The following is a 14,072-nucleotide window of genomic DNA, read 5'->3' as shown; positions in this document are numbered from 1 at the left end:
ACATCTGAAGATAAACTTAAGCGGCTTAAATATAAGATCCGACTATGAATATCGGTCATTATCTACATTATGTAATCCAGATAGCCAAACCTGCGCAAACAGATTTCGAGCAGAGCTTGCTATCAAATTTTGATGGCAAATAGATAACAAATTTGATGTAGGATCTGTTATATCAAATCTTGCTACCAAATTTCCGCCAGATATGCGGCGGGTGTATATCAGTTGGACACGGGGCAATTGGACACAGTCCAATCACAAGTCGTTCCAAGGGACCCTACAAATGTCTCTAATCACACGGTGCTGTGATTGGCTGTGTCCAAATGCACTGTGTCCAAGTGCACCGCTCCCATATGCGGCATAGCTTCCTAGATAAAAATACGTGATGATCACGTTTCATCATAATGTGATGTCATACTGTGATTTCACCTTGATACCTTTTTAAAGATCATTTCGTGCGCATGCGTAATGCAAGTATTAAAGCTAGCTACACACACTTTTCGTAACAGTAACCGTAAGACGTAATGGCTCCTATACACAGGACGCGATAATGCTTGCCGCGCGGCGGAAGTCCGCGTGACAGCCAATTAATATGTTGTTTTTCCGTAAGAGCTAAAAAGTTATTACGGAAAGCAGCATATTGATTGGATGCCGCGCGAACTTCCGCCGCGCGGCAAGCATTACCGCGTCCTGTGTGCAAGAGCCATAACATAAGAATTGACCAATTACGATCGAGTATTCATAAAAATGGCGACCTTATAATTCGACGATTCTCAACATGATTAGTCAATTCTTATGTTACGTCTTACGGTTACTGTTACGGAAAGTGTGTGGCTAGCTGAAGGCCATTGCACGTAGAATAATTTTAACCGTAACCGTAAAGTAGTAAGAAAACTGACCAATCAGAGTTGATTATTCTCCTTGCGTTCGAGGAATAATCGATTGTAATTGGTCAGTTTTCTTACGACCTTATGGTTACTGTTCAAATTTTTCTACGTGCAAAGGCCCTTAAGAATGGACAACAGATTTTGCGGCTACGAAATTATGATTCCTGCACACAGGACGCGGTAATTCTTGTCGCGCGGCGAAAGTCCGCATGACAGTCAATCAATATGTTGTTTTTCCGTAAGAGCTAAAAGGTTATTACGGAAAGCAGCATATTAATTGGCTGTTGCGCGAAATTCCGCCGCGCGGCAAGCATTACCGCGTCCTGTGTGCAGGAGCCATTAAAGTTACGGTTAACGCTTTTTTACGTGCAAAGACCTTTATGGCTCTTGTACACAGGACGCGGTAATGCTTGCCGCGCGGCGGAAGTCCACGCGACAGCCAATCAATATGTTGATTTTCCGTAAGAGCTAGAAGATTATTACGGAAAACAGCATATTGATTGGATGTCGCGCGAACTTCCGCCGCGCGGCAAGCATTACTGCGTCTTGTGTGCAGGAGCCAATGGCTTAGTTTACATCGTGCACATGATACGCGTACTAAATAGTCACTTTCTTTTAGATAATCTTAATATCGACGATATATATAAACAACGGTATATTAAGCTGGTAATACTCATCAACAAAACGTATTGTTTTGATTGAATGCGTCGCCGTTAATATGCATTGTCGATATTAAGATTATCTAATAGAAAATTACTATTTAGTACGCGTATTAAATGCACGATGTAAACCAAGCCATTATGGCTTCTGCACACAAGACGCGGTAATGTTTGCTGCGCGGTGGAAGTTCGCGCGACAGCCAATCAATATGCTGCTTTCCGTAATAACCTTCTAGCTCTTACGGAAAAACAACATATTGATTGGCTATCGCGTGGACTTCCGCCGCGTGGCAAACATTACCGCGTCATGTGTGCAGGAGCCATTACTCCTGTATTACGTAGAAATTACATTTTGTGTTTGCTGGGATGAATACTAGTAAGGTTTTTGGCAATTTTCTTTACCCGTGCAACAAATGTTGGTATCCAATAAAATTTTGCCTAATAAAATATTTTATTTTACTATACTCAATTTTATTTCTTTGTACGATTATCGTATCTATCATCCTTTTTCTTTTATTGTTATATTGTTTATCGAATTTTGTTTGATGCGTTAAAATAATAATATACTTTGTAATTAGTATATGATTACTAAATAAATAATTTTTGTAAATAAATATTTTTGTAAATACCTGTTCTGTTTTATAAACGTATAGGTTCCTTTTTTTGACATTGTTTTAACAATTTTTCAATAATAATGAAGAGATTCCAACGGTACATATCATTTGCCTTAAGGCTCGTCTACAATTTCGGTAAGAATATGGCTATAAGGCTGTAAGATGCGAAATGAATTATTTTTATTCGCTGACAGCTCACGTTACAGCCTTAAGGTTTGTCTACAATAGCTATAAGAATATGGCTGTAAGGCTGTAACATGAGCTGTCAGCGAATGAAAATAATTTATTTCGCGTCTTATAGCTTTACAGCCATATTCTTACAAAAATTGTAGACGAGCCTTTAGCTACTTTCATGGTGACGTGCACGCCGCGCATGCGCTTATAGCCACTTCAATATCGGAACACTGGCTCGTGTCCATATTCTTTTCAGATAAGTCACATAAACCGCATGGTTAGATTGCGTTTGACGCACAAGAAGTTGTAGAAAAGTTGCAAGATGGTAAGAAATGTAAATTCATTGTACGTATACTTTACATTTGAGCTGTCGCAATTTATTTTTTTGCCCATTCGATGCTCGCTCATAAACATTTCGTTGTGAAAGTGACGCTTCCGTTAAACGATGAGTTAGAGCATTACACGTGGTCGCTTTCAATATCTCGTAAATAAATTCTTGTTTTATCATATTATGCGATTATTTACTAATATTTAAAACTTAAATTCCTCATTTATAAAAAAATTCCACACAAACGAAATTTCTTATTTTTATATTGATGCACGATGTACCACAGCTGTTTATAAGGAAGATTAATGTGTCTCCATTAGATTAAAATTGCGTTCTGATATTCACCGCTAGTACTGAAAAAATTTAATGCATGTAACATGATCTATATATCTTTAATAATAGCAATGAATATTGGAATGCTTAAATTGCACTCTCTACATGTACTTTAAGCAAAGTAGCCACATATTTGACATTTTATGAAAGAGAAAAGAGAAATTAAAAAGATTACAAGATAATTTATACATAAAATGCAATTATAAAGAAGATATTCATCTAATACTTAATGTAAATTTTTTTTAGTCTTTATCAACAGCACGACCACTTATAACAGTATATACCGATAAAAATGAAGCATCGGGTGATACAATTACCCTACCCTCTGTTTTTAAAGCTCCAATTCGACCTGATGTTGTGAACTTTGTTCATCAGCAAGTATCTAAGAACAGCAGGCAACCTTACTGTGTGTCGAAAGAAGCTGGTAGGTAATTTATAGTATATATAATCTCAAATTACAAAATCTTACATAAAATTAAAATATTATCTAATAACAAGGTTGAAAAAGTTCTAAAAAATAATTTATCACTATATTATTTATTGAAAATTTGTTACTGTTACACAATTTAAAAATTAATTGTTGTTAAAAAAACAAGTCATTACAATTTTTATTACTTTTTCCACCAAGTTTTGAAAACTTATTTTTTATGATTCATTGATGCTTATAAGATATTTGGATGGCTATTTTATGTATATACATGTATTCTGCATGCGCAAAGTAATGATGGCAAGATGGATAATAATTAGCTAATAAGTTAAAGGTTAAATTAAAAAATTAATAACTTTTAAGTTATTTTTTTAAGTTACTTTTTAAGTTAATTTACAATGTAGAATAAACAAAAATTAAAAATAATATCTCAATGGAATTTTATCTTAAATAACTCAACTTTTAATTTAAATTAGTTATCAATTTAAATTGTCAAATAACTTGTAGAATTAAACACAAATGGAACTAAATTATTTAAACTTGTTACTTTAAAATCCATTAACTTTAACTTATTAACTTTTTTAATATAAGTTAAAGTAATTCATTAATATTGAAAGCATTACAATGCTGCTTACAATGTAGAATAAGAGAAATTAAAAATATCAATGAAATTTCATTTTCATTTCTCTGATCGCCAGTGTTTTTTTTTCTTGTATTGAATCCTAACCACAAAACACAGTCAGTATTTTCTTTTAGAAGATTACCTTTTCATTATTTCATAAATTTAACTTATGAGTAAAAAATTAATTATGCAAGAAACATCTATACTGTTTTGCATAATTAACTTTTAACTTTCAAAATTAACTTAATTTTAACTTAATTTTTAATTAAATTAATTTTTGTGTAATTTTTAATTTAACTTTATTCATTTAAAAGTTTCGTTAATACTAAAGCTTAATTTAGAAAACATTAACTTACTGAATTCTGAATAAAAATAACGATTATATTTGTTACCATTACCTAAGAAATGTAATTATATTATCGTTATTGTTGCTAATGAAAAGAGAAAAAAACTTTACCAAAAAACTTAACTGAAAAAAATAACGGTAATGTTATTGGTAACTCGTTACTTCTCTAAATCTTATGTAATACATCTGAATCATGATGATAATAATTTGGTCCGTGTTCCTGAATGAACAATGATTAGTCTTTACAACCATATAACTGATGCATTAACGATTCTAATTTCGTGAGCATTATCTGTAATATATGAAATATAAAATTAAATATAGATTTTATTTCTTAGGGCATCAAACTTCTGCCGAGTCATGGGGTACTGGCCGTGCTGTAGCACGTATACCTCGTGTACGTGGAGGTGGTACCCATCGTTCAGGACAGGGCGCCTTCGGAAATATGTGTAGAGGTGGGCGCATGTTTGCGCCTACTAAACCATGGCGACGTTGGCACCGTCGTATCAATGTTAACCAGAAGCGTTATGCTCTTGTCTCAGCCATTGCCGCTTCTGGTGTACCTGCTCTTGTTCAATCTAAAGGTATGCATTTTACAAATAATATTTTTATACAGGATGTCCCAAACTCTCCTCTGCATATTTTGTGGGAATGTAGAATAAGTCGAGGTGAACATAAAAGTCCTATACCGTTTTGCGATATTCGCAATAATAATCGAGATATTATTAATTAAAAAAGATTGGTGAATGATCACGCGCCATATGGTAGATGAGCTGCAGTAGCGTCGTCTGCCGCTATGCTTATATATTAAGTATGCTTATATATTAAGTCAAACTGAACAAAAAAAATCCTTTACCATTTTGCAAATGATCACATAGATTTTTAGATATTAAAGAAAATTGTTACATGATTGTGTACCATAATGCACAAATTTTCTTTAATTAATATCTAAAAATCTATGTGATTATTTGTAAAATGGTAGAGGACTTTTTTTTTATTCAGTTTGACCTAATGTATAAATATACCACAGCAGATGGCGTCACTGCATCTCATCTACCATATCTCGCGTGATCATTCACCAATCTTTTTTAACTAATATCTTGAGATTTATCGGGAATATCGCAAAATGGTATGGGACTTTTTTATGTTTACCTCAATCTGTTCTACGTTCTCACAAAATATGCGGAAGAGAGTCTGAAACACCCTGTATACTTTTATCTTGAAGAAATTCTGGTCTCGTGCTCAAATAATATTTTTTAGCTTGTGTTGCTGATTTTCTGTTGATTGGTTTTCTACTAATGTGACAATTTGTAGTAATTTACATGTTTCTTGTAAACATAATATATATATTCTAATATATTACTATTTTGCACATATTACAGGGCACATGATTCAAGAGGTTCCCGAATTTCCCTTGGTTGTTTCTGATAAAATCGAGACGTATAACAAAACTAAGCAAGCTGTAATTTTCTTGAGACGTATCAAGGCATGGAATGATATTCAAAAGGTAAGTTAATATTAAGTTTATGTTATTGATGTGCACACTAATGAATACATCTCTTTTTCCCGCATTTCTTTTTCCCTCTCTTTGCTAGACACTTTAGCTTGAATGCCTGTAGTAAGTATCAAAAAGAACATTGTATTCAGGCGTTTTCGTCAAATAATTAATTTGCTATAAAAAGTGATATAAATAACTAAATAGCTTGTTCGAAGTTGAGTACGAGGTCTATCATTTAACTTCAAACTTCAATCATTCGTATTATAAAATATATATCATTTATTTTTAGGTGTATAAATCGCAAAGATTCCGCGCAGGAAAAGGAAAAATGCGTAATCGTCGACGTATTCAACGACGTGGACCATTGATTGTCTACGGAAAGGATGAAGTAAACTATATTCTTACAAAGAATTTTATAGGAATCATTACATATTGTTTACATATATAATTATAATAATATAATTTTGTTTCTAGGGAATATGTAAAGCATTTCGCAACATCCCTGGTGTCGATCTAATGAATATCAACAAAATGAACCTTTTGAAGATGGCACCTGGTGGTCATGTTGGACGTTTCGTCATCTGGACAAAATCAGCATTTGAACAATTGGATGCTGTTTACGGTACTTGGCGCAAGGAGTCACAACTCAAGAAGGGATATAATTTGCCATTTTCCAAAATGGCGAATACAGATTTATCCAGGCTTCTGAAATCTGAAGAAATTCGTAAGGTTCTAAGAGCTCCTAGGTAATTGTGTAAATGACTATTTTATACAATTTTAATTATTGTAGTCTCTCACTTTTTCTTTTTTCTTACTTTTACTTTTCTAAATATCAATTCTTCCTAATAATGTCATATTTAGTGTGTGTGCGCGTGTGTAGTATTTATAAATCTTATAATATTTATAAATTATGATTTTTTTGTGCTACTGAATAATCATGACTATATCTCATAAGCATGACTATATCTCATAACCATGACTATATCTCATAACCATGACTATATCTCATAACCATATAGCTGATCCACCATTTCAATGATCCAATTCCGATTTCGTGTTGTTATCCAAATATGTTATATTTAAGGAAAAATAATATAATTGTAGGAAGAAGGTGGTACGCAAGGTGAAGAAACTTAATCCGTTAGCCAACACTCGAGCTATGTTGCGTCTCAATCCGTATGCAGCAGTCCTGAAACGTGCTGCGATCTTAACAGCGCAAAAACGTCAGCACGAGAAGGATATTCTTTTGGCCGAGAAGAGAGGCGTAAGTTCATGTTTCTTGCTTTCACTACTTTACAAATAATTAGCTGTAAATTGTTGTAAAATATTGAGAATTTTAAACGATGGCATTACTTGATATCGTGTTTCAGATTAATCTACCGAAGAATTTATCGGCTGTGAAGACCAAAAAGCTTCAGGAAAGAAGAAAGAAACAACTCATAGCTGTCAAAGCAGCTAAACCTAAAAAGCCGAACACTGTAAAAAAAGTTGTTGCGGCAGAAGTTAAAAAAGAGAAGGATACAGCGGTAGCGAAGATTGCTGCACCAAAAGCTGCACCAAACTAAAAAGTAGATAATTGAACAATTTGTACATTACTTTGCACATGCAGAATACATGTACATACATGAAATAGCCATCCAAATATCTTATAATAAGCATCAATGAATCGTAAAAAATAAGTTTTCAAAACTTGATAGAAAAAATAATAAAAATTATAATGACTTGTTTTTTTGAATAACAACAATAATTAATTTCTAAATTGTGTAAACAGTAACAAATTTTCAATAAATAATATAGTGACAAATTATTTTTTAGAAGTAACTTTTTCAATCTTAGATAATATTTTAATCTCGTAAGATTTTGTAATCTGAGATTATATATACTATAAATTATCTACCAGCTTCTTTCGACACACAGTAAGGTTGCCGCTGTTCTTAGATACTTGCTGATGAACAAAGTTCACAACATCGGGTCGAATTGGAGCTTTAAAAATGGAGAGTAGGGTAATTGTATCATCTGATGCTTCGTTTTTATCGGTTATAAGTGGTCGTGCTGTTGATAAAGACTAAAAGAAATTTACATTATATATTAGATATGAGTATCTTTTTTATAGTTGCATCTTATGTATAAGTTATCTTGTAATCTTTTTAATTTCTTTTTTCTCTTTCATAAAATGTCAAATATATGGCTACTTATGCCCATTTTCACCATCCCGGTTATCTTAACCGGCTAGTTATTCCATTGGAACTGACCAATTGCACTTGTCGTTTAGCAAGATTAACCAATCACCGTGCACATTTAACCAGTAGTTAAGGTAACCAGAGATGGTGAAAATGGGCATTAAAGTACATACAGAGAGTGCAATTTAAGCATTCCGATATTCATTGCTATTATTGAAAATATATAGATCATTGGTCTGTTCTTTTCAGTTAACTACTGAACTGGTGCAATAAGTTAAAGTGAGTCAAGTATATTTTTTCTCACTCTAACTTATTGCACCAGTTCAGTAGTTAGCTGAAAAGAACAGACCACATGTTAGGGCCAGCGCACGAACATTGCCGTAGTTTCTTACGCCATCTTAGGCTGCGTTCAGATTCCTTACCCGGGTGCACTCTAATACAAGAAGTGCTATAGTATATGTGACATATACTATAGTGTTTCTAGTAACAGAGTGCACCCGGGTAGGGAATCTGAACGCACCCTTACGTGACAATCTTACGTTACGTGAGACGTAAGCTGAACGTACTGCAGGATTCACACTGCGTCCGATTTCCGACGTACGACATCCGATATCCAATAAGAGAACAGCTTTTTAATAGAGAATTCAATTCTCCATTGGAAAGCTGTTCTCCTATTGGATATCGGACGTCGTACGTCGGACATCGGATGCGGTGTGAATCTTCCATACGGCAACGCACGAAAATTTTACGTTACGTTACGTTACAAAAGAACATAGAGGTTATGTGACAAAGGTAATTAAATCAGATTATTGAACAATAAGTAAAGAAACAATAATAATTTATCTTTACAGTCATAATTAGAAATGTCTATATCGAGCACATATTAATTTTATTAAACTGTTAAATGTATCTGTACAAAATTATAAACATTGCGTTATAATCTCTTCCCAACACTATGTATAGAATATGGTTGACATATAAATATTGAAATAAAATTTTAGGTTCTCAAGTTAACAAATATGAAAACATCAATGTCTATGAAGTTAAAATGTTTATTGTTGTCATTATTCTTAATTTATTATATGAGACTAAAACGGAGAAAAACACACAAAAGATGGCAAAATAGAAGATGACTCGTGAGACCAATTAATCAACAGAGAAAACAGCAAGGAGAATATGAAAATCTATTTCAAGAATTAAAAACTGATGAAGACATGTTGTCAAATATATAAGGATGAATGTTTAACATTTTAATAAGTTATTAACCATGCTAAGATCTTATTTGGTAAAAAAACTAGAAAGCTCTGTCTCCGGAACACAGGTTAATAATATATTAAGGTAAATATAGTTTATTAGTAAAAATTGTTTGATGTAACTACTTTTTAAATTTTTAGTTATGTTTAGAAATCATTGTTAGAAAAAATGTTTCACGAAATTATAAACTATATAGCAAAAATTGTGATACATTTTTCAGATATCTTGCAACAGGGAATTCAAGTACCCGATGAAAAATTTTTCATGCAAAATTTTGTATGAAATTTGTCCATACATAATTATGTATAATTATATATAATCATATAAAATTATATATAATTATACACAATTATGTATAACAATATGTATAATTACATATAAATTTATGCAAAAATGTAATTATGTAAAATTATATATGAATTTATATATATAATTATACATAATTATATATATAAGTAGAATGTATGAACATGAATGGACAAATTTGATACATGATAATATATAATTATATATAATTATATATAATTTTATATAATTTTATATAATTATATATGAAAAATTTTTGATTGGATATTGCATTTTCTTTTCGAGTTGAGCAGTCAACTGTTAGACAGTTAATGAAAGAAGTTTGTCTAGTTATTGCTAATACATTACAGCCTCTATATTCCCTTATAGAAATATCATACTAAGAATCATTGATAATTACTTATTATCCAGTATTTTTAATACTGAAAATAAGTAATTATCAATGATTTTTAGTATGATATTTCTATAAGGGTCTGCGATAAAAAATCCAGGCATAGAGATATTACTTCCCGGCAGATAAGCTCCTGAAGTGGGCAAATTAAGTCCATTATTTTTAAATATTTTCCAATAGTTGACGACTCAAAAATGCCTCCGTCACTATTTTTTCCATAGGCTCCTATATCAACTAAATTAAATCTATATAAATGATCAAATATTGCCATAAGAACAATGCTGAATTGTTTCTTATAATTAAAAGATAAGCTTCCAGAATTAGCAGGACATTACAAAACTATGTTTCCGCCCTTATAGAAATATCATACTAAGAATCATTGATAATTACTTATTATCCAGTATTTTTAATACTAAAAATAAGTAATTATCAATGATTCTTAGTATGATATTTCTATAAGGGTCATTAAGCTTAATTTTCTTTGCAACGTGCTGCCGATAAAGTGTGCCGACAAAAATGTAACAGAAATATATCATCATTTGCCCTAATAATATAATTGCAAAAATATGTTATTTTCCACGCATAGCCTGATTTCTATATCAATGACGCAACAAGTGCGGTAGAAATAGAACACGATTTACTATCACGGTATAACAATAGAAATATAGAAGATATATCATACATCGTGCTACATCATGTACTAACGAGAAAAATACGGCAGAAATCGATCATGACGTGTTTTTGAACGTGAGGACAGAAACGCAGCAGAAATCGATCACGACGTGTCGCTCCCCTTATAGAAATATCATATTAAGAATCATTGATAATTACTTATTTTCACTATTAAAAATACTGGATAATAAGTAATTATCAATGATTCTTAGTATGATATTTCTATAAGGGTCGAACGTAACAACAGAAACGCAACAGAAATTGATCATGACGTGCGTCCGAAAGCAGCGGTAGATACGAGGCAGAAATGCCCTAATGGAAAAATTTTGCTGAAATTATAATGAAACTTCCTGAAAACGTAATGAAATGTGCTGAAATTTTGCTGAAAAACTCAATCAATTGATCCACGTACATTCCCAGATAGAAAAATGATGTCATGTTGCACTCAATACGCGCTCACCCTTATAGAAATATCATACTAAAAATCATTGATAATTACTTATTTTCAGTATTAAAAATACTGGATAATAAGTAATTATCAATGATTCTTAGTATGATATTTCTATAAGGGCATATATTGACGTGGATGATTGCAAAAATGCATACAAATGCGTGCGCATATGCTGCTCATATGTCGTTCATGTAATGATGATCAGAAAAATATCTCATCTAATAACATTATGATAACAAAACTTGATGAACTAGATATATTCGTATATCATTTGTTGCTTATATCATGTTAATCACATAATGATCTTTAAAAAGGTATATTAAGGTGAAATTACAGTATGACATCACATTATGATGAAACATGATCATCACGCATTTCTATCTGGGTATATTTATAAAGTTATCAAAAAACATCCACAACTATTATTAAGTCGCAAAAATAAAGTCTTTTTAAATAATCTATTAAACATTGACTTTTTCATCAAAGAAAATAATTAATAATTAACAAAATAATGGTACTGCAATGTACAAACCTTTTGTTTTGATGATAAAAATTTAATTCTTCGGATGAATTGTTATGAAATGTAGTGCGGATTTGCAATGGAACATTACTAGGTCCTACAACATAATTATTATAAGGGTAATAATTATTAATATATCTAATTTTTTATTAATTTATACTTTCTTCTCTGGATGTGCTTGTCTAACAAAGAGATGCCACAACCTGTTAAGTCGATTCCTGAACGAGACATAGCACGTTCGCTAGCTGCAATGTTAAGCATTAACATCCTAATTGGGGTTCGTGCCAATGGGCCTTTGTTTGTGAGAAATTACTGTATAAAGTTTGGGTTACGGGACTGCATTCCGGATATGGCTAAAAATGCGACTGTTTTTCAGCAACGCGGCGTGGCCGAGCAGATTGGGGCTCCCACGTCGAAAATTTTTGAGCCGGAAGCGAGCGTTCGAAACCGGCGACGAGTTATCCTTGTACGGTGTTTTTTTTTCTTACCTTAGGGCATGTAATTAATGTTTTTTGAATATGATATGATACATTTGTTTTGCATAGGTCTCGTTTTTATGCTATTAATCAGGGGTAATTAGGGAAGTGTCAGGCTTGTTTAATGCAAACACGAATATAGACACAAATTTTGCATTGCTTACAATAAAATATATATTTTAGTACATCACTTTTGCATGAAAACATTGTATACAACATTGTCATATAATAAAACATTGTTATATAATAAAACATTTTCATTTAATAAAACATTGTCGTATAATAAAACATTGTCATATAATAAAACTTATACGCTATAAACATCTTTCATTTTTTCACAATGTTGTGGATGGAATTTTGTATAAAAACAATGAAAACATAACAAATGTTTGCACTAACTGCATGCAATGAATGCATTATTTTGAATCCATCCGCAACATTGCGAAAAAATAAAAGATGTTTATAGCGTATAAGTTTTATTATATTACAATGTTTTATTATGTGACAATGTTTTATTATATGATAATGTTTTATTATATGACAACGTTTTATTATATGACAATGCTTTATTAAATGAAAATGTTTTATTATATGACAATGTTTTATTATATGACAATATTTTCATACAAAAGTGATGTACTAAAATATATATTTTATTGTAAGCAATGCAAAATATGTGTCCATATTCGTGTTTGCGTTAAACAAGCCTGACACTTCCCTAAGTACCCCTGATCAATAACATAAAAACGAAACATATGCAAAACAAATGTATCATATTCGAAAAGCATTAATTACATGCCCTAATGTAAGAAAAAAAAAATCATCACACAAGGATAACTTTCGTCGCCTGGTTTCGAACGCTCGCTTCTGGCTCAAAAATTCTCGACGTGGAAGCTTCAGTCTGCTCGGCCGCGCCGCCTGTCTGAAACAGTCATATTTTTAGCCATATCCGTAATACAGTCCCACAACCCAAACTTTATATTGTAATTTCTCATAAATAAAGACTTATTGGCACATCCTCAATTAGTATGTTGATGCTTAACATCGCAGCTAGCGAAGGTGCTATGTCTCGTTCAGAAATCGATTTAGCAGATTGTGGCATCTCTTTGTAAGAATTTCAAGCTTTTGAATAATGGCCACTGTTTATTTTGTTGCATGCCATTGCCACTGCGTGTTGCATTTTCGTTCAATCTTCTTTCTTTGGTATATCTATCCTTCAGTCTTTTCCACCGCTGTTGTACTTCATCAACTGAAAAAATTTATTATTTTCAAATTATTTTAAGGTTAGGATTATATTTCTACATACAATATATGCAAAAACACTTCAATAATATATTTGAAACGTTTTTGCAATTTCTTCCCACGATTTTTCCTACAAATGATCTTTGTAATTTTTATCATTCCCAGATAGAAATGCGTGATGATCATGTTTTATCATAATGTGATGTCAATATGTGATTTCACCTTAATACCTTTCCCAGTAAGCAATCTGCGTGCAGACTGACGTCAGACTGTCGACAGGATCTGTCGAATCCGAGCAGGATCTGTCGACAGATCCATAGACATCTGCGTCCCCAATCTGCCGCCAGACTGTTGACAGGGTCTGCGAACAGACTCTGACGACAGACTGGCGGCAGATTGCGCGTAGAGCCTGTCGATAGACTATGACGGCAGATTGGCTGCAGATTGCGCGCAGATCCTGTCGTTTCGTAGGTTCTTCAATTAAATTTTCTCATAATTTTTCATAATTACTCATAGAATAAGCGCTTTCTCATAAATACTCATAAAATACTATGACAAAAAAATTTTTCTACATTATTTTTTCATAATTTTTAATATTTTCTCTGAGATTCGAACTTGAACTGAAGACATCTTTTGGATAATCGTCCGTCGCCTTAGACACTACGCCAATTCCTCACTTGATAAAAAGCGCTTTG

The 14,072-nt window shown here is 32.3% G+C and overlaps 1 protein-coding gene and 1 long non-coding RNA gene across 2 annotated transcripts in view; both read left to right on the top strand.

The window, feature by feature from the left end:
- Nucleotides 1-2,493: 2,493 nt before the first annotated feature.
- On the top strand, nt 2,494-7,613 carry LOC116852722 (60S ribosomal protein L4-like). Its single transcript, XM_032833346.1, has 8 exons — nt 2,494-2,656; nt 3,239-3,416; nt 4,726-4,971; nt 5,770-5,894; nt 6,175-6,273; nt 6,360-6,631; nt 6,990-7,149; nt 7,256-7,613. The coding sequence occupies exons 1-8, from the start codon at nt 2,654-2,656 to the stop codon at nt 7,448-7,450; spliced, it is 1,278 nt and encodes a 425-aa protein (XP_032689237.1). The 5' UTR covers nt 2,494-2,653; the 3' UTR covers nt 7,451-7,613.
- Nucleotides 7,614-9,144: 1,531 nt separating this feature from the next.
- The window catches only part of LOC116852719, a 35,921-nt gene continuing 30,993 nt past the window's right edge, over nt 9,145-14,072 (top strand). The window contains exon 1 of the long non-coding RNA XR_004379841.1: nt 9,145-9,403. This is a non-coding gene — a long non-coding RNA (uncharacterized LOC116852719). The remainder of the gene's footprint in view (nt 9,404-14,072) is intronic.

This window comes from Odontomachus brunneus, unplaced genomic scaffold (genome assembly GCF_010583005.1).
Source record: "Odontomachus brunneus isolate Ranch 3 - 2012 unplaced genomic scaffold, Obru_v1 Obru_scaffold_251, whole genome shotgun sequence".
Lineage (NCBI taxonomy): Eukaryota > Metazoa > Arthropoda > Insecta > Hymenoptera > Formicidae > Odontomachus > Odontomachus brunneus.
The sequence above is the reverse complement of the archived record's forward strand: the minus strand, read 5'-3'. Positions and strand labels throughout refer to the sequence as shown.